This window comes from Pongo pygmaeus, chromosome 2 (assembly GCF_028885625.2).
Source record: "Pongo pygmaeus isolate AG05252 chromosome 2, NHGRI_mPonPyg2-v2.0_pri, whole genome shotgun sequence".
In the NCBI taxonomy this organism is placed as follows: domain Eukaryota; kingdom Metazoa; phylum Chordata; class Mammalia; order Primates; family Hominidae; genus Pongo; species Pongo pygmaeus.
The window spans coordinates 149,627,545-149,646,972 of record NC_085930.1 but is presented as its reverse complement, the minus strand read 5'-3'; the positions used below and the strand labels follow the sequence as shown (position 1 = coordinate 149,646,972).

Here is a 19,428-nt window from a genome sequence, read left to right as displayed (position 1 = left end):
CTCCTGCCACTCAGTTAACCGTTGCTATACTGAGTATTTAACTGTATAATTAGCTGTTTAAAACTAGAAAAAGTAAGTAGATAGAAAAAAGAAGGCAAGGCCCCTGACATTGGGAAATTTGCTGTTCTGTTTTGGTAAAAAGAATGATAACAAAACAAATAAATTAACAGAACATATTAACAAGCAAATACTATACAACCTAGATACATATATGCCCAGCAGAGAAAGGAACAGAGCCATGTGTAAGTCACAGAAGGCTTTCTTGGAGTAAGTTATGAAATGAAGTTTTGGCAGTGAGAAGGAACAGAAACTGAAGAGCAGGTATTTTAATTCAGAGTTAACAGACTAGGCCAAGTAGTTCTCTAACATCTATCTGCTTAAGAGGGATCTTTTTAAAGGTAGTTGGGTCTAATGGTTAATTTAAGGCCTGAACTGAGTGGCCAGACATCTCAGATATGAAGCCCAAATGTTGGTAACGGATTAACTCTATGACCCTGAAATAACTTTTCTCTCATACTCAGTTTCATCAGCAGTAAATAAAAAAAACCAGTACCCCTTTATTTGTTACTGTGAGGATTAAGTAAATCAATATATAAAGAGCTTAAAAGAGGGCCTGAAAAACTGAGGAACTAAAACACAGCCCAAAAGGATTACTAAAGTTCCTGTGAAGGGAAGGCAAAACCACTGAAAAAGAGAATTAAAAAGTATTATCACAGAAGTCAAAAGAAGAATTTTAAGGAGAGGCAATCTGTGGTAGTAAATATCAAAATCATGATATTAAAATACTTTTCCTATTAGAAATCAGATAGAAGTATTTATCTATAACTATAGCATTTTTTTTCTGAGACAGAGTCTCACTATATCACCCAGACTGGAATACAGTGGCGCGATCTCGGCTCATTGCAACCTCCGCCTCCCAGGTTCAAATGATTCTCCTGCCTTGGCCTACTGAGTAGCCGGGATTACAGGTGCACACCACCACACCTGGCTAATTTTGTATTTTTAGTACAGACGGGGTTTCACCATGTTGGCCAGGCTGGTCTCGAACTCCTGACCTCAGATGATTCACCCACCTCGGCCTCCCAAAGTGCTGGGATTATGGGCGTGAGCCACCACGCCCGACCCAATTATTGTATTTTAATTCAAAACTGTTATCAATTTTATTCTACCTATTCATGTACTTATGTAAACAAGTTTGAAAAAAGAAAAGGCTGATGAAACCTTTTAGTAACAAAGGTAAATACACAGAATGAGTTTATTTGCTATTACAAAATAAACACTACTGAACTAAGTTCAAACAGTGAACTGATAAGGCAGACACAAAGGCATTCCATTATTTACAAGTATAAACATGTGAAACCTAATTTTAATAGTTTTGAAATTTCAAATCCAATTGCAACATAATGTTTGGCAAACTGTAAAAACAAATCTTTTCCAAACCATCAGGAAATGTTAAACAAATACTGAACAGCATTAGAACTCTGCTGTCTCAGTTGTACTTAGGTTACATAAAAATCACAGATTGTCATTAATTGGATGTACTTACTTGTGAGAGTACTTGGAACATTAAAAATATACACGAAAGGAGTTAGCATTAAACATTATCACATTTCAAAAGTAAATGAATAATCAAAAATAAAATACTTATAATAGCTTTAGAAAAAACCACTGGATAAATGCAGAGATATTCTAAACACACATGATTTGGAAGTAAAATTACACTTTACCTTATCTATCTAACTGTTCTTCTCCATTAGGAATTATCATTCCTTATGAGTACAATTCAGAGTAACTTCTGTAAATAGGTTTATAAAGAATCATTTTCAATGTGGCAGAATATAAGTAAACAAACATCTGGAAATCACTAACGCAAACAAACTAAAAAAGACTCCTGAATACTATGCTCTCACTTTAGGCAATGAAGAGGTCCGGGAGACACTACTCGGTTGACACTGGCTCCAGCCATGGTGTTCAGCTGAACTTCAGAAATATAAAGTGTCACAGAAGATGACTGCAGTCGTGTTTTTACAACTTCCAGTGGACATGTCAGAATAGCTCCCACTGTACCACCACATCTAAAAAAAAAAAAAAAAAAAAAGAACACAGCTTATCTACTTAATTCATAAGTTAGTACATATGCCCAGAGCTGTAATCCACATGGGTACCTGGAGCTTTGCCAGCATACCAAAATTTATAATTTTTAATGTTAGATGACTGAACAAATTTTTAAGAGATTCCATTATTTGATTTCATAAAAACATCTTCAGTAACTAAAATGAACACAGCTTAGTAACTATCTGGCAAGAATAATTGCTAAACACTTCAAATGATAGGTGCTGTTACTAAAATTGTACTGGTAAGTCACATAATGGCTTTAAATATGGTCCTAAGGTTTGATTTAGTACTCACGTATATATATAACTTGTGACTCTGTTAAAATCTAGGCCATTCTTTGAAGTATATCCTATCTTTCAAACTCCTGTCCTTTCAAACTGAAGAAATGGTCTTCTGAGCAGTAAGAAAGAACTCACTGATAGTTAACCATTCCTAGTTCTCTTATTTTAAATACTCAAATATTCAGAAGTATTTCACCTACAAAAAAACACAGCATTTGAGGGCTGGGCGCATGGCTCACACATGTAATTCCAGAGCTTTGGGAGGAGGCAAGAGGATGGTTTGAGGCCAGTTTGACATCAGCCTGGGCAACATAGCCAGACACCACTTTACAAAAAATTTGTTTAAAAAATTAGCCAGGTGTGGTGGGGCATGCATGTAGTCCTAGCTACTCAGGAGGCTGAGGTGGGAAAACTGCGTGAGCATAGGAGTTCAGGGCTACAGTGAATATGATCAGGCCACTGCACTCTAGCCTGGGCAACAGAGTGAGACCCTGTCTCAAAAGAGAAAAAAAATTGGCATTTGAGTCTCACAATTAATATCTGTCAGGCCTACACGTGGAAAACTGCACAATGTAGGTAGGCTTGTTAGAAGAACCCAACTTAAATAAAAGGACTGATCACCAGAACAATAATAACAAAAGCTCTTAATGACATTAAACTGTTTAAAATGTATGTAAGATATAGGCTGAGTAATTATTATTTTATTATTTTAAAATACAAGAGTAGAAAATAATTTCCTCTTAAAACATTAATAGCTACCAAGTGAAGCCTTTAGAACTGCTTTCTAACCAAAAGGGAAAATCACTCAGAAAAGCTCTTAGTGCGGTGAAAGAGAAAAGCTAGTTGAGTCCGGTTAACATGGACCTTCAAAATGGGCATTAAAAGAAAAAAAAGAAAAGCAACCCATGCAATAATACACTAAATAATTTTACCTCCACAATAAAAAAAAAAAAAACACATAAAAAGGAAAGCAGGCATGGCAATGGTAATATCACTCCAAATAGAATGTAAAAGAAATTTTAAAAGATAAAAATGTCATATTGATGTATTAGTATATGCCACCAAGAAAATAAGATAAAACCAAACTGTATGCAACTAGAGTGAAAAACTTATGCAACAAAACTATTAAAAAATAAAGAACATTATATGTAAAATAAAAAACATGACCCTTACCTCACACTACATTTTAAAATTAACTCAAAATGGACCATAGACCTAAGTTTAAAATGATGAAACTATAAAACACCTAGGAAAAAACATCTGGAAAAAAATCTTAACTTTGCGTTAGGCACAGACTTCTTATACGGACATCAAAAGAAGCACAAATCATTAAAGAAAAAAACTGAAAAACTGGACCTTATCAAAACTAAAAACTTCTACTCTGAAAGAAACTGCTAACACAATGAAAGAAACTGAGAAGAAAATGAAAGCCACAGACTGAGAACAAATATTTGCAAATCATTACCTGCAAAAGTGCTTATAATCAGGAATAAAATCAAGTAATTCAGTAAGAGATTTAACAGCTGGTGATATATACACGCAAATAAACACACAGAATTCTGCAAATCATTTGTCATCAGGGAAATGCAAAATAGATCCATTATAAGATACCACTGCCCATCTATTATATGGCTAGAATTAAAAAGACTGACCAACAGCCAACCGCTGAACAACTGGAAATCTCTTACACTGCTGGTGGGAATTAAAAATGGTACAGGCATTTTAGAAAGCAGTTTGTCAGTTTCTTACAGAGTTAAACATAAAACTGCCACACAACCCTATCTCACTTGTAGGTACTGACCCAAGAGAAATGAACAGACATGTCCACAAAAAGACTTGTTCATGAATGTTTATAATAGCTATACTTATTCATAGCTAAAAACTGGGAACAACCCAAATGTCCATCAACTAGTAGAAGCAAACTGTGATACACCTATATAATAGAATACTATTCTGCAGGAAAAAGCCACCACCTGGATAAATCTCAAAAGCATTATGCTAATTGAAAAAGCGAAGCACAAAAGGCTTTTATTTTTGACGTTAAAAAAATTATCCCCCTCATTAAGCAAACATTTTTATGATATTCTAGAAAAGGCAAAATGAGAGGAACAGAAATGAGATCAGTGGTTTCCAAGGGGTAGAGGAGAGGGAAGAAAGTGACTGCAAGGGGTATGGGAGAATTCTTGGAATAACAAAAAATGTTCAAAATCCTTTTTTTTTTTTTTTTTTTTAATTTTGAGATAGTGTCTTGCTCTGTCACCAAGGCTGGAGTGCAGTGGCACGATCATAGCTCACTGTAGCCTTGAACTCCTGGGTTCAAACAATCCTCCTGCTTCAGCCTCCCTAGCAGCTGGGACTACAGGCACATGCCACCATGCACAGCTAATTTTTTTAATTTTTTCTATTGAGACAGGGTCCTGCTATGTTGCACAAACTGGTCTTGAACTCCTAGCCTCAAGCAATCCTCCCACTTCAGGCTTCCAAAGTACTAGGATTATAAGCATGAACCACTAGGCCCAGCCAATATCCTGACTATAGCAGTGTTTAAATGACTTTATACATCTGCCAAGTCAATAAACTGTATGCATTTAACAAAGGGTAGATTTTACTGTATGTAAACGATACCTTGACAAATCTGATTTGAAAAATATGTGAAAACCAGTAGGAATTCTTAATATATGAACTACCTGGGGCTGAATGTATTTATATTATGTGAAATATTCAATCATAAATAAGCTTAATACTTCAAAAAAATTCCACTCATAGCTTTAAATAGGCAGTTAAAAAAATTTAACTCCCCCCAAAAAATGTCGAAACCATAATTATATGGTCAGATTTCAACAAAATTAGACAAAAAGTAGTAGGATTATAGCAAATCTGAAACAAAATTAAGTAGAACTTAGAAACCTCAATACTCAATAAACAAGGAAAAGATACTTTCAAACAGCCATGAAATAGTCTTAAAATCTCATTACATATGAGGCCACAAGGAGAATCTTAAATAGAAGCCATAAATTTACTTATGATAAGAGTTGAGAGCTAAGTGGTAAAAGACATGAGTCACCATCACACAGTATACTTGGAGTACATGCAATGTAGGACTCAGAAGAACCTGTGGGTTAGTCCATACCATATTCACACTACAACAGTGATCTATTTATGGCAAACCATAATAATTCAATTTGTCTTTGCCTGATTTCTTTTTAGCAGTTTAGTGTATTTACTTTGTAAATTTATTGAACATAAAACCCACAAATAGGCCCAAAATCTATAATAAACATGTACATGTTTTGATTTTATATTCTGTAAAACCTAAGGAGTATTCTTGAATATGAATAACTTCTAAAAAATGTATTCAATGAACATGAATTACTTCTATAATTAAAATGAAAACAAACAAAAAGCAACGTGAGCACATAAAGCCATGATTCCTACACAGTCATTCCTGGTTCCAAGAAAATAAATATTATACAACGAAAACAAAACAACAATGGTAAAAACAATACCTATGCCTCACACGCTTGTTGTAAAGATGATATATAATCCACATAAAGCATTTTGTAAAGTGGCACATAAAAAGTGCTCAATAAATATTAGCTATGTAGTTACGTGCCTCCATTACTGATAATGGTAACTATGAAATTTTGTAATAGAAGTCTTATGAATATTTTGTTGCCAGACCAACAGACAAGGTAAATACTATGATATTTAAAAAACACTTCAACAAGTAAAACACATGAGAATCTAAACTGGCCAGGCATGGTGGCTGATGCCTGTAATCCCTTTCAGAGGCTGAGGTGGTAGGATCAGAGTCCAGGAGTTTGAAACCAGCCTAAGCAACACAGTGAGACTCTGTCTCTGAAAAAAAGAAAGAAAGAGGCCGGGCGTGGTGGCTCACTCCTGTAATCCTAGCACTTTGGGAGGCTAAGGCAAGTGGATCACCTGAGGTCAGGAATTTGAGACCAGCCTGGCAAACATGATAAAACCCCGTCTCTACTGATAATACAAAAAATTAGCTGGGCGTGGTGGTGCATGCCTGTAATCCCAGCTACTCCGGAGACTGAGGCAGTAGAATCGCTTCAACCCAGGAGGCAGAGGTTGCAGTGAGCTGAGATTGTGCCACTGCACTCCAGCCTGGGCAACAAGAGTGAAACTCCATCTTAAAAAAAAAAAAAAAAAAAAAAAGAGAGAGAGAAAGAAAGGAAAAAACAGCCAGGTGCAGTGGCACATGCCTGTAATCCCAGCTACTTGGGAGGTCAAGGTAAGAGGATGGCTTAAAGCTGGGAGGTCAAGGCTTTAGTAAGCTGTGATTGCACTATCACACTCCAGCCTAGGCCAAAGAGTGAGACCCTGTCTCAAAACAATGACAACAAAAAACAAAATTAAAAAACAACAAAAAAATAGGGCCAGGTGTGGTGGCTCACACCTGTAAACCTAGCACTTTGGGAGGCCGAGGAAGCCGGATTACTTGAGGTCGGGAGTTCAAGACCAGCCTGGCCACATGGTGAAACACCACCTCTACTGAAAATACACACACACACACACAAAATTAGCCGGGCGTGGTGGTGCACGCTTGTAATCCTAGCTACTCGGGAGTCTGAGGTGGGAAGACTGTTTGAACCTGGGAGGCGGAGGTTGCAGTGAGCCGAGATTGTGCCAGTGCACACTCCAGCCTGGCGAGACTCCATCTCAAAAAATAAATAAATAAGTAAATCGTACAGAGGTGGGGGTGGCATAAGTGGGTATATGCACAAGCACTTAGGTTGTCCTGAAGCAGTTTTACATTATAGAATGCAATAGATGTGTAGTATAGGGGTGACACTCTGGTATTTCTCTTGCTGCAATTTAAAAATAATTATTATGCACACTGAAATGAGAATTGATGTAGAGAACAAAACTATTGCTTCAATAAAGTTGGGATGAACTACATTAGATTTATCTTTTCTCCATGTCAAAAATCTCACTGTCTAAAGGAATATGCCAGAAGAACAGAGAGCCCCAGAGAAATCGGCAGCTGCAAGTTTTCAACCAACGAGGCAAATGGAAAGACAACTTAGTAAAGAGGAAGAAAGGCTTGCAGAGGGAAATACCAAAAAGCAGCAGAGTTTTCCCCTGCAGAATCCCTAGGAGGCCTAATGATTAAGGGCACCAAGTATTCAAGAGGGAATTAAGGCAAATAACTGAAAACGGACTGGCTGCTGTCACAGGCTGTATGACAAAGGTAGGATGCCCAGTGTTGCTCTATGCCTTACACACACACACATACACACACACACACACATGCTGGATAAAACTATATTCCTAGGCAGAAGGCTAATTTTCTGAAGAATACAAACTCAATACTTCTGAGCTTAGGTTTAGCAGGAACAAAGGATGCAAAAACAATCCACACCAAGATGCACTACTGCAATCTTTCAAGGACTTCAACTTCCAGAAAGAAAAAAGGTCACATAATAGAGGAAAAGTGACCAGATTAGCATCACACTTCTTGACAACTGCAGATTACTTATCCTAAAATTCTATACCAAACCAAACTATACATCTGGGACAAAGAAGTATTCAAGAAATTGCCTACTGTATACCATTTTCTTACATAGCTAACTAAAAAATGTATTCCACAAATTAAGACAGTAAACTAAAAGAAGATGGTGGCGGGGAGGGAACGAAATGCAGGAACAGAATAACCCAAGACAGAGAAAGAAGTCCCAAGATGATAGTGAAATGGCAGACCTGAAAAAAAACCAATCAAGATAGGATTAGGATGACAGAATTCAGTGGGACTAAAGTCTCCAGGAAAAAAGACTGACAGATGAACACAGCTGACCATATGAAAACAAATGTTCAAGTATGAGTACTCACATAACTAAGCAAAAGTTTCTTAATGAAGGCAATTATTAACTTCAGGGGCAGTGAGGGGTGGGGGCGGGGGCGGGGAGGAATGAAGTTATTCAAGAAAGGAAAGGTCAACATAATAGACAACTTAAACTTAGCTCTGCAGTGAACAATATTTGTATTGTCACAATAAGGTAAGCACTGACTTTTGATTTTTAGCAAAAACTGTATCAAATTATATATTGAGAGGATGTAAAGAAAGAGGAAACAAGAGAGTGGTACAATATAACTAAATCTTCATCTACCAGAACAGAAAGGTGATGTATAATATATTAATTTGAAAACCAAGAAAAAGCAATAGAGAAAAAAATGGTGGAGTAGAAGCAGGCACTCATTACTGGTCTTACTTCCCTCTGATCCAGTGATGTGGATGACATCAGTTGCAAGGTGTGGCCAATGTAATTTGCTATTAAATAACATAGTTCAAGGTTGGATGCTTTACTATTTTTAAAAAGTTACAATTCAAAGTTATTTCTATAAAACAGTCACAGGTTTGTTCTGTGTGCTTTCTTGATTGGCAAATAATTCCAAAGACAGAATAGCCAAGTCTGTAACAGAAGGGCGTAAGTTCATTACTTTGTAACATCAAAAATTCAGAAAGAAGAGTTTCTTGGTTATGAATCAAATAACACTGTTAAATGTCACTATACCCCTGGTATATCCAGATTAGAAATAACTACATGTTCTTTATGTTCATAGGGAAACCACCCGGATTGACACTCATTTAAAGTTTTATAGGCAAATGTCTTATATCTTAAAAGATATGAGAAGGCCAAGATCGTTTGGTGAGTCAAATAATCACATAGCTATGTATTGATCTTGTAGAATATTTAAAATTGTTTAATATGGTTATCACTAAAGAATTTTATAAGACATTTAAAACTATTTTATTTTCATGATGTTTGCCAAATCGTATAGTAAGTTTATCAAGTCATCTCGGTAATTTACTGGAATGTGGACACATCTCTAGCCTATGGTAATACTGCAGATGCTAATAAAGCCAAACTTCTTAGAGTTTAACTGTCTAAGAACTTTCAAATGTTGCTTCTACTTAGTGCATATAATGAAGATAAAAACTCTAGCATGCCAGGGGGTCTAGCTACCTTAAGGGCCTTTATGGACCTCTTGAGTAAAGGAGTGGCAAAAAGATAGCGTTTTTTTTGTTTGTTTTTGAAGCTAGGCACAGTGTAACCAAAACTGGTTTAAAAAACAAAACAAATAAAACAACCCTGTGCAAACAGGTTTTGTAAGAAAGAGCAAGGCCTCTGCTGGGAGCCTCAAAGTGCTCTCCCACACTAGTTGTTGAAGCACGGTAACCAAAAGTTGAGGGTGGGGAGATGGGAGAGAAAGGAGAAAGAGAAATTGTTCACTAAGTGAATATGAATAGCAGACGAATTTCAGCCATCATACCCAGTCATGAATCCTTAAGACAGGTACATAGACATAAAACCCCATTGACTGGATAGTCCTAAGCTGCTGAACCACTAGATCTGGCTCCCCTAGCTTTAAAAGGACTGGAAAAAATCCAAGGCACTGTTAGATATATGTCCTCAATATTAACCTCTTGAGCATGTATAGATCAGAAAACTTGTTTTTCACAGGCAAGGTAACAGATAGATGAACAAAATATTTTCTGATGATGTCCACAATATTTGTACGTGCATATTATTTAAAAAGGTACTCCAGAATTCATTTTATTAACTTTAAGCAGTGTTTAGCTTTATAAAGCAAGATGAATAGGATAAAATATTTTATTTTTCTGCCTGCAGTGACACTCTACTTAGGGCATTAGTTACATTAAGAAATATCAATCACTGGCCGGACACGGTGCGGTGGCTCACGTCTGTAATTCCAGCACTTTGGGAGGCCGAGGTGGGCGGATCATGAGGTCAGGAGATGGAGACCAACCTGGCTAACACAGTGAAACCCCATCTCTACTAAAAATTGTTTAAAAAAAAAAAAAAAAAAAAAAAAAAGAAATATCAATCACTAAAGATGAAGTTTCTTTAACATGCTAGCCAAACTTAAGGAGTTTTTCAATCTTAAAACATGTAGACTGGGCTGGGTGTGGTAGCTCAGGCCTGTAATCCCAGCACTTTGGGAGGCTGAGGTGGGTGGATTGCCTGAGGTCAGGAGTTCAAGACCAGCCTGACCAACATGGTGAAACCCTGTCTCTACTAAAAATACAAAAATGACCTGGACGTGGTGGCGGGCACCTGTAATCCCAGCTACTCGGGAGGCTGAGGCAAGAGAATTGCTTGAATCTGGGAGGTGGAGGTGGCAGTGAGCCGAGATCGTGCCACTGCACTACAGCCTGGGCAACAAGAGTGAAACTCCATCTCAAAAAATAATGATAATTAAAAAAAACACGTAGACCGTCCCTGAAATTCTATGCAAATCATTAAGGAAGTCTTACCAAAAATTGTTTCTCTGGTAGTACATTTGTATAACTATCTTCTCTGAAGCTTTAGTGTTTAGACAAGAAGCAATACAAGTTTTTGAAATGGTGAGGGACATCTATATACCTGACAGACTAACTTATGAAGAGTCAGCAATGTGTGGTTGAGAATAAAACAGCATTTTTTTAAGTATAGGAAGTGTTTCTGATGCAGGAAAAAATTAACACGTTAGTCTTATAGTGGATGATAAAGCAAAATCAAGACTAGTAATACTGAAAATTTTAGCCAACTTAGATAAACATGGAAGCAAGCCATATCATACAGCCCAAGATGCAGTTGTACAGTCTTTACTATTTAGAGTGTTGTGTTTTTTGGTTTTCGTAAAGCTAGGCACAGTGTGTAACCAAGACTGGTTTAAACAAACAAAAACTAAAATCTCTGTGCAAATAGGTCTTGTAAGAAAGAAAAAGGCCTTTGTTGGGAGCCTCAAAGTGCTTACTATTTTAAGGAAAAATAGTAAGATATGAGACTGAGAAAAAAAAAATCCATTATAGGAACAAAATAGGCTGAGGGAATGTGGCAGGTTTAGTAAAAGTAAATTTCCCCCTTTCGTTGCTACCCTTTACAGCAAACCTTAAAACTGTCTATTTGTTGTCTCTAATTTCTCTCCTACTCCAACCAGACTTTTACTCCCCTGCCCTGGAAATTACTAAAAGTCACCAAAGTTCCTCAATTAAATTCAGTGGTTAACAGCTTTCAGACATCTTAAATGACAGTAACATTTGATAGTTGATCACTTACTCCTTTCTAGATCTTGTATATTTGCTAGATCTTGTATATTTTGCTAGATCTTGTATATTTGCTCCATTTGGATTTCAGGATACCATATTTTTTTGGTCACTATGAAGTCTACTTGGCTGGTTCCTTCTCTTCTCCTCATTCCTCTTCTCTTGATCTTTTATTGAAGTCCCCAGAGGGTAGTTCGTGGTCCCTTCTTCTCTATATTCACTCCCTTAGTGATCTCAACTAGGCTCATGGCACCACTTATGTTCCAATGACTATTAAATATATATCCCTAGTCCAATCCTCTTTCCTGGACTCCAGGCTAGTATATCCAATGACTTAAACAATCAGCTTCTTGACCTCTCTACTTTTCAAACTTACCATGTCTAAAATGGAGCTTCTGATCTCCCCTCACCCCAACTCTGTTCCATCTGCAATCTTGCCCATCTCAGTTGACAGCAATTCCACCCTTCCAGGTGCCCAAACTAAAAACCCTGGAGTTCTTCTACACTCTGCATTCAATATGTCAAAAATCTTATTATCTTTATCTTTGAAGTCTAACTAGAATTCAACCACTTCTCACAATGTCCATTGCTTCCAACCTAGTCTGAATCACCATTATCAGTCAAGTGGATTATTGAAACAGCCAAATCAACTCCCTACTTCTGCCCCTGTCCCATGCATAGTCTAGCAGAGACCAATTAGCCTTTAAAAATTCTATGATGACTCCTCCCATTTCAATAGAAAAGGTCAAAGTCCTTTAAAGGCCTAAGAAGGCTCTATCATTCTGGCCATACCTGCCTCATTATCTCACTCTTACCAGGGCTAGGGTCTTACTGGGGCTAGTTCCTTTTGTATAGCTAATTCTCTCCCTTCCAAGTCTTTACTCAAATGTCATCTTCTCAATAAGATTCATCATCATTCGATTTAGTACTAGAGTGCACTCCCACCACAGTCCTTTAAGGTGTATCATTTTTTTTCCCATAGCACTTAACGCCTTCTAGTTAATGATAACAATTACTAGACAAGACAGTCCCTTTTTAGATAATTGTCGATATTCTTCAATACTATATTACAACCGGACAAGTGGTAGGTTCTTAAAGGTTAGTTGCAATGTAGAATCTGAACTATACCAGTAAACTGTTCGTATTGTTATATTAAAATCCACTGGTCTATTTTAAAATCTGAGTGACTCTTTTACCCATGGCTGACTCTATGACATCATATATATATTGGTCATTTGAAAGATACTGGTTCACTGGGTTTGCAGGTCTTCCAAAACATTTTAAAAGTATTTAAAAAATGTACATTTACTATCACCATCTCATCAGAAACATCCTTAGGTATTGGAAGGCTGGGGGAGAGGGGTCAATTCAAAAATTCAAATTTCTGTTTGAAAACTGGAATTTTATCATTGGTAACTAATGCTATCAGTGGTTTTCCTTAAAAAGGCTTACTTCCTTCAGTTTTTGAGAAAATGTCTAGTCTGAGTAATCAGTCTATTAATCATTAAGGAAGAACGGGTCTCCATGAAAAAAAGAAGCTAGTGTAGCCTGCAATTGAAACAACGCAGAACCACACTTCGGCATGCAGTTACTTCATGCCTATTTCCCATTTTGTCACACAAAATATTAAATATAGAGGTATTCAAAGGTTGTGATTTAATAAAACTAGTATTTTTACTCCTTCAAGAGCATTCTTAGGTTAAACTGGCTTTTTTTTTTTTTTTTTTAAATTGCAAGTACCTGGAGGTGAATACGATGACTATAGTCTGGTGCCACTGCCTTGATGCATGCTAAGGCATCAGCAGTTTTACCCATCATTGCTTTTGCACCATCAGGACAAATGTCAACAAATTTGTGCCAATAATGTATTTTTATGAAAATAGTTTTAAACTCTCAGACCACAAGACGGGTCTCAAGAAGGAGAATCCCTGACCCACAATGTTGTGCTACACTAATCCATTTGCAGAAAAATGGTAGCTGCTGTGCTACAGTAATTCATTTACAGAAAAATGATTTGAGAATATTCTCCAACAGGATAAGAAACTTCCCTTAGTTTTGCAGTCTATTAGTAAGAATAACAGAATACATTTTTAGAAGGAAAAAAAGGGGAGGAGGATGTCTGAATGTTTGTCTCCTCCAAAATTAGTAAGATGAAATCCTACTCACATCCCAAGGTGATAGTATTAGGAGGTAGACACTTTCAAGATGATTAGGTCATGAGATTGCAGCCCTGACATTTGGGATTAGTACCTTTATAAGACACCAGAGATCTTGGCTAGCCTCTCCTACTATGTGAGGATACAGCAAGAGAGCATCTTCTATGAGGAAGTAGACCATCATCTATGAACCTGTTATTGCTTTAATTTTGAACTTTCCAGCCTTCAGGACTGTTAGAAATATTTGTTATTTATAAGCCACCAGTTTTTGGTATTTTGTAATAGCAGCTTAAACAGAGTAAGACAGAGGAAAAGGAGAGGTAGTAAAAATTAAGCAAATGAGACTAATAAAAATATGGTCAGAGTGAAGCGGAAGTAAATCACATTAATTATACTTTTAAGTATTCCACTTCTGCCCTGATCTTCAAGCAAACAGGTGAAATAATTTAACAAATATCATTCACTATACCCAAATGGGAGTTTCCTACTGAATAAATAATAATGATTGAGCAAATGAATGAGCTCCAGGATATAAAAATAGACAGTTCTTAGATCATCTTTGATTTTACTCACTACATATATTAAATTATCTGTCATAGGAGCCACAAAGAAAAAACTTCATCCACTTAAAGTCTTAAGGTATATAGCTCCTATTTGAGACAATATCTCCCTCAAATAGAAAAAAATAAGCTGCCTCTGTACATATATGCAGCTGATACAATAACTAGACAATGTACAATTCTATCAGTCTTTAGAAATACATTTCATAGTGCTTTCATCTCTACATACATACATTAGAGGTACAGCTAAAATTAAATCATATTTACACCTTTTTTACAGGCTGCCATGATATCGTTCCTTAACTCAATTAACGTTAACTACTGACTTTAAAAACTCTGAATATTAACTCTGGCAAAAACATAATGGGATCAAAGGGTGTCTTAGAGAAAGCACGAGTTATGCATGTGAGTATTTCACCCAGAACCAAGGTCCAGTGCTGGTGTTCAACGATACAGCTACTAGGCTATTAGAAATGTGGGATTCTGATAAACACATTTGAATATTACAATTTTACTTATCAGAAAAACAACTCAAAGGCTCCATATTCAGAAAACCCTTGCCTAAGATTAAATACACTGTGAAAGGTTACTCTTGGTTCTTTTAAAATATACTGGGCTTCCTTTAAAAAGATAAGGTGTGTTTTACTGAACTCATTTATGTAACCACATATAAAAATAAAATCAAGATGAGATGCAAAGGAAGAGAAATTATATGGCTGAGCACCTATCTTGTATCAGATCCTACATACCAATATCTCATTTAATACTCTAAGTTAACCACATATGCTAGACTGGGGGGGAGGGGATGGAGCTCCTAATCTGTGTGTTTAGATGCTACAAAAACCTCCCATTCCTGTTCTTAAACCAGAAAACCTATATTTACACGTTTTTATAACAAAATGATGATCCTAATCCAAAGTGGGAAATTAGTACAATCAAGCTAACATTTATTTCAAATATAAGTATGCCCCATTTTTAACAAAACTTGATACATGAATCCTGAACGCAGAATAACCGAAATGTTAGGAGCTAGAGAAGGGCTTTAGAGATCATATATTACAACCTCCTAATTTTATAGACGAAGCAAATGAAATAAAAGTGTCCACTTTTCACCCAAATTAAAATAGTGCTAGACTACGTCTGTGGTCTCCTCACTTCAGGATTATAGATCTAATTACACGAGGGAGCTCAATTATTTGCATGAGATCTTTTCAAGAGCATCTACATAGCTACTGAATTTTTAAAAACAGATTTAATTTGCCTGATTATTGGCAGTAAACATTTCAGAAATATGGAAAGCAAACTGCCTAAATTGGGTCTCACAGATTAATAGAAAAATTTTGTTTTTATGCCAAAACAGTGGCTGGCCCATAATTGGTGTACAACAAATATTTGTTGAATGAAAGTGTGCCAACCTAAAGAAAGTACTGCCATCATTGGCTCAACAGAGTCCGTATGTACAACTCAAAGCAAGACACCGTGAATAGAACTGCATATGTATTTCTTTCATATTCTTAAAAGCGGTCGATCTAAAAACTGTAGGATTTAAGAAGATGCCAGTAAGTCTCAGCATAATTCACTGAAGGCATTTTTGATAAGAAAACTCTTTATAATCCTCCAAATAAGTAACTCTTAAAATTGCTATGATTCTCCAAACGATTTAGAAGGAGCAAATCTAAACAGGAGGCTAAACTGGAAGCTCTAAAACTCATTTTGGCAATCAGGGAACTAAGACTTTAGGCTTAGTCCTAATCTTGCACACACATAGTAACTATTAAGACTATCTTCAAAAAATCTGACCTACCTCTCTCCACTCCTACTTTCTCCTAAGCAGCAGAAAAGCAAACGGTGTACAAGAGGGGTGGTTTTCTCGAAAGGAATCTGACCCCAAAGGTACTGCAAAGCTTTGCACCCCATTCACCACCTGGAAAAGCTCGGGCAAGAAATTTTCCAAGGGCTAGAAACACCCTACAGCAACCACGAGAGAATACCAAAGCCTTCCCGGCTCGATCCCGTAGCCCCCTTACCACCCATCCTGCAAAGCCAAGCCCGGAAATGAGCGGCCCGAGGTCCGAGGTGGGGCGTGAGTGACGTGCAGAGGCCCAAGCGAGCGCGGCAAGGAGCGACGGCTGAAGGAGGCCCCGGCGCCCATTTTGTCCTCAGCCTCCGCACTTTCCGCCCCGTCCCCTTGGGCCATGCAACCTACGCGAAATCCGAAGCCAGGCTCCTCAAAGCGGCCCTGGATCCCCGACGCCCGCTAGACTGCGGCGTGCGGCCAGGTCCAGCGGCGTCCGGGTAATCAAGCGCCGACCCTGGCTCTTACCCGCGTCTCCTCAGACGCATGGATTCGGCCTCCGCCTCACCCCGGCCCCGCGGGCCCAAAACCTCACTCCAGGCCCGGGTTTCATGCCTCAACCCTCTTTGCCTGGGCCTCAATCTCTCGCCCTCGGGCCCGGGCCTCACCCCCTTGCTTCCCCGAACAGGAGCCCCCCTCGCCACCCACGGGCTGGGTCTCTCCCCTCACCCGCAGGCCCGTGGCAGCTCCCCGCCCAAGCCTCATTCCAGCTCCCCCGGCCTCCTCGCCCCCCTCGCCCCCCTCGCCTCCTGCGCTCCCCGCGCCCCCCTCGCATGCGTCTTCGGCTCCAGCACCCTCAGCCCCAGTGCGCACGCCCCGCCAGGACCTTACCCCCCAGCAAACAGATGCACCAGCGTGTCCCTCTGGCTCATTCTCTCTCCCGCATGTCCTCCGGGCGCTGAGGCGGGACACGGATCTGGCCGCCCGCTAAGGCAGGCGGCTTCGGTCCCGGACTGGAGACGCACAGCGCCCCGGGGACGGCGAGGAGAGCTGGCGGAGACGCGGCTGCAGAAAGCAACCGGCACAGCTCTCCCCGCGGCACTCCAGCCGCGCCACCGCCTGCCTAAGCGCGCCGCCCTTCACCAGAGGCTGAGCGCGACGCGGCGCAGCGCGACGGAGAGTGGGCGGGGGATGGTAGGGGGAAGATGACTATTCGATGGCTCCGGACATAAACAGAGGCTCCCATTGGTCTGAGCTTCGTGACGTCACGCACTCTGCAGGGCTCTTTCACGTGATCCCTACGGACTCTTTCAATGAAAGGGGCCACGAGGTGTGGCCAGAGCGAGTGCCCGGAGGGTGGTAGGTCATCGCGCCCCTCGCACCTGACACCTGGGGCGCCCCTGGCCTGAGTTAACGCGCCAATCACGGCTGCACTCTCCTGAACGAGGAACTGGCGGGGCGGGAAAAATCGACTTGGTTCCGGGTTCACAAGCGGATTTACTTTGAAAAAATTGGATTTATGACCCAGCAATTCCCTTGGTGTCTATCTCAGAGTAACCCTCGCACAATGCATAAAAAGGTTCGTGCATGGATACTCCTGTATAGGCTGACAAACAGTACAGAATTATGAACAATGCTTGCAGTTGCAGAAAATTGAAATCAGTGGGGGAATGAAGAAATAAATCATGAAACATTCCTACTATGTAATATTATGCAATCGTGACAAGGGATGAGGTGATTCCATATGGCAAAAAATCTCCCGAAGTGTGTAATAAATATAAAAGGCAAGTAGAATTAAAACACTCGGGTTTATTTTTAAAAGAATAAAAGTTCATGGGAAATGGAATTAAAAGATAAAATTTAAAAATATAAACTTTGTTTTTCAACGTAAGCTCCATCAAGTTAAAGACACTTTGGTAAGTGATGTTACCAGCTCTTTAGTCCATCTGTAAAGAATTGAGGGTTCTGGGAATTTGATCATGAAAATGCAGGCTTTTTTACGTTATTAACTGAAGAAAAATGGGTGCCATTTACAGATTTTTCACGATTAGAAAACAAAAATATATCAGAAGGAGCCAGGTCAGGAATGTAAGATGGATACCTAATAGTTTCCCATCGAAATCCCGGGAAAAATGCCCTTATTTAAAGAGAGGAATGAGCAGGAACATTGTCCTGATGGAGAAGGACTCTCTGGTGAAGATTTCATAGGTGTTTTTATGCTAAAGCTTTGCTTCACTTTCTCCTACAGTAAGCGGATGTTATTGTTCTTCGGCCCTCCAGAAAGTCAACAGGCAAAATACCTTGAGCATCCCAAAAAGTTGCTGCTATTACTTCGGCTCTTGACCAGTCCACTTTTGATTTGACTGGACCACTTGCACCTCTTGGTAACTATTGCTTTGATCCAGAATCATACTGAGAAAGCTATGTTTGATCTCCTGTTACAATTCTTCAAAGAAATGTTTCAATATATGATCCCACTTGTTTACAATTTCCATTGAAAGCTCTGCTCTAGTCTGCAGCTCATCTGGGTGTAATAGTTTTGCATCTATCTCATGAAAAGTTTGCTCAACTTCAGTTTTTCAGTGAGAAATGTGTAAGTAAAACCAGGTGATATGTCTATGGTGTTGTTTATTTGTGCTGTTAATTGTGGGTCCTCTTCAATTAGGGCACACTGAAGAATGATCTTTTCCTCAAAAATCGATGTGGATTGTCTGCTACTGCAGGCTTCCTCTTCAACATTGTCTCATCCCTTCTGCAAACAAGTTATCCATTTGTAAACTTCAGATTTCTTTGGGGGAATTTTCCCCATCAAACTTTTGTAAAGCATCCTTGATTTCACCATTCTTCCACCTAATCTTGACCATAAATTTGATGTTTGTTCTTGCTTCAATTCGTGCTGCTCTGATAGGGGCTGTTCTCAAACTAGATCTCGTTCAGATACATTATAACAAGTGAGTACGAATTTTTGGTGCAAAAAAGTTTGAAATTCATACACAGGTTTTTTTTAATTAGGAAAAATGTTTATATAAATTTAAATTTACATATATTCCATCCTTCTCTTAACTGAAAAGAGTAAGAAACTTTCTGAGATTTTCTTTGTTACCAGTTCCTTTTTTTTTTTTTTTTAATATACTTTAAGTTCTGGGATACATGTGCAGAATGTGGAGGTTTGTTATATAGGTATACATGTGCCATGGTGATTTGCTGCACCCATTAACCCGTTGTCTGCATTAGGTATTTCTCCTAATGTTATCCATCCCCTTGCCCCCCAACCCTTGACAGGCCCCAGAGTGTGATGTTCCCCTCCCTGTACCCATATGTTCTCATTTTTCAACTCCCACTTATGAGTGAGAACATGGGGTGTTTGGTTTTCTGTTCTTGCGTTAGTTTGCTGAGAATGATGGATTGCAGCGTCATCCATGTCCCTCCAAAGGACATGAAC

General features: G+C 38.8%; 1 protein-coding gene and 1 long non-coding RNA gene across 3 annotated transcripts in view; one reads left to right on the top strand and one right to left on the bottom strand.

The window, feature by feature from the left end:
- SLC25A36 (solute carrier family 25 member 36) overlaps nucleotides 1-17,172 on the bottom strand; it is a 38,682-nt gene extending 21,510 nt beyond the window's left edge. The window contains exons 1-2 of one of the 2 annotated variants that reach the window (XM_054480140.2): nucleotides 16,878-17,172; nucleotides 1,911-2,075 (exon numbers count right to left, since the gene is read on the bottom strand). In XM_054480140.2, coding sequence (XP_054336115.1) covers nucleotides 1,911-2,075; nucleotides 16,878-16,918 — 206 coding nt within the window. In that variant the 5' untranslated portion in view covers nucleotides 16,919-17,172. Of the gene's footprint in view, nucleotides 1-1,910; nucleotides 2,076-15,995; nucleotides 16,163-16,877 lie in introns of those variants that run through there. The other variant, XM_063662277.1, reaches the window with a different exon arrangement.
- Nucleotides 17,173-17,271: 99 nt separating this feature from the next.
- The window catches only part of LOC134739191 (uncharacterized), a 172,376-nt gene continuing 170,219 nt past the window's right edge, over nucleotides 17,272-19,428 (top strand). The window contains exons 1-2 of the long non-coding RNA XR_010125771.1: nucleotides 17,272-17,565; nucleotides 18,235-18,370. This is a non-coding gene — a long non-coding RNA (uncharacterized LOC134739191). The remainder of the gene's footprint in view (nucleotides 17,566-18,234; nucleotides 18,371-19,428) is intronic.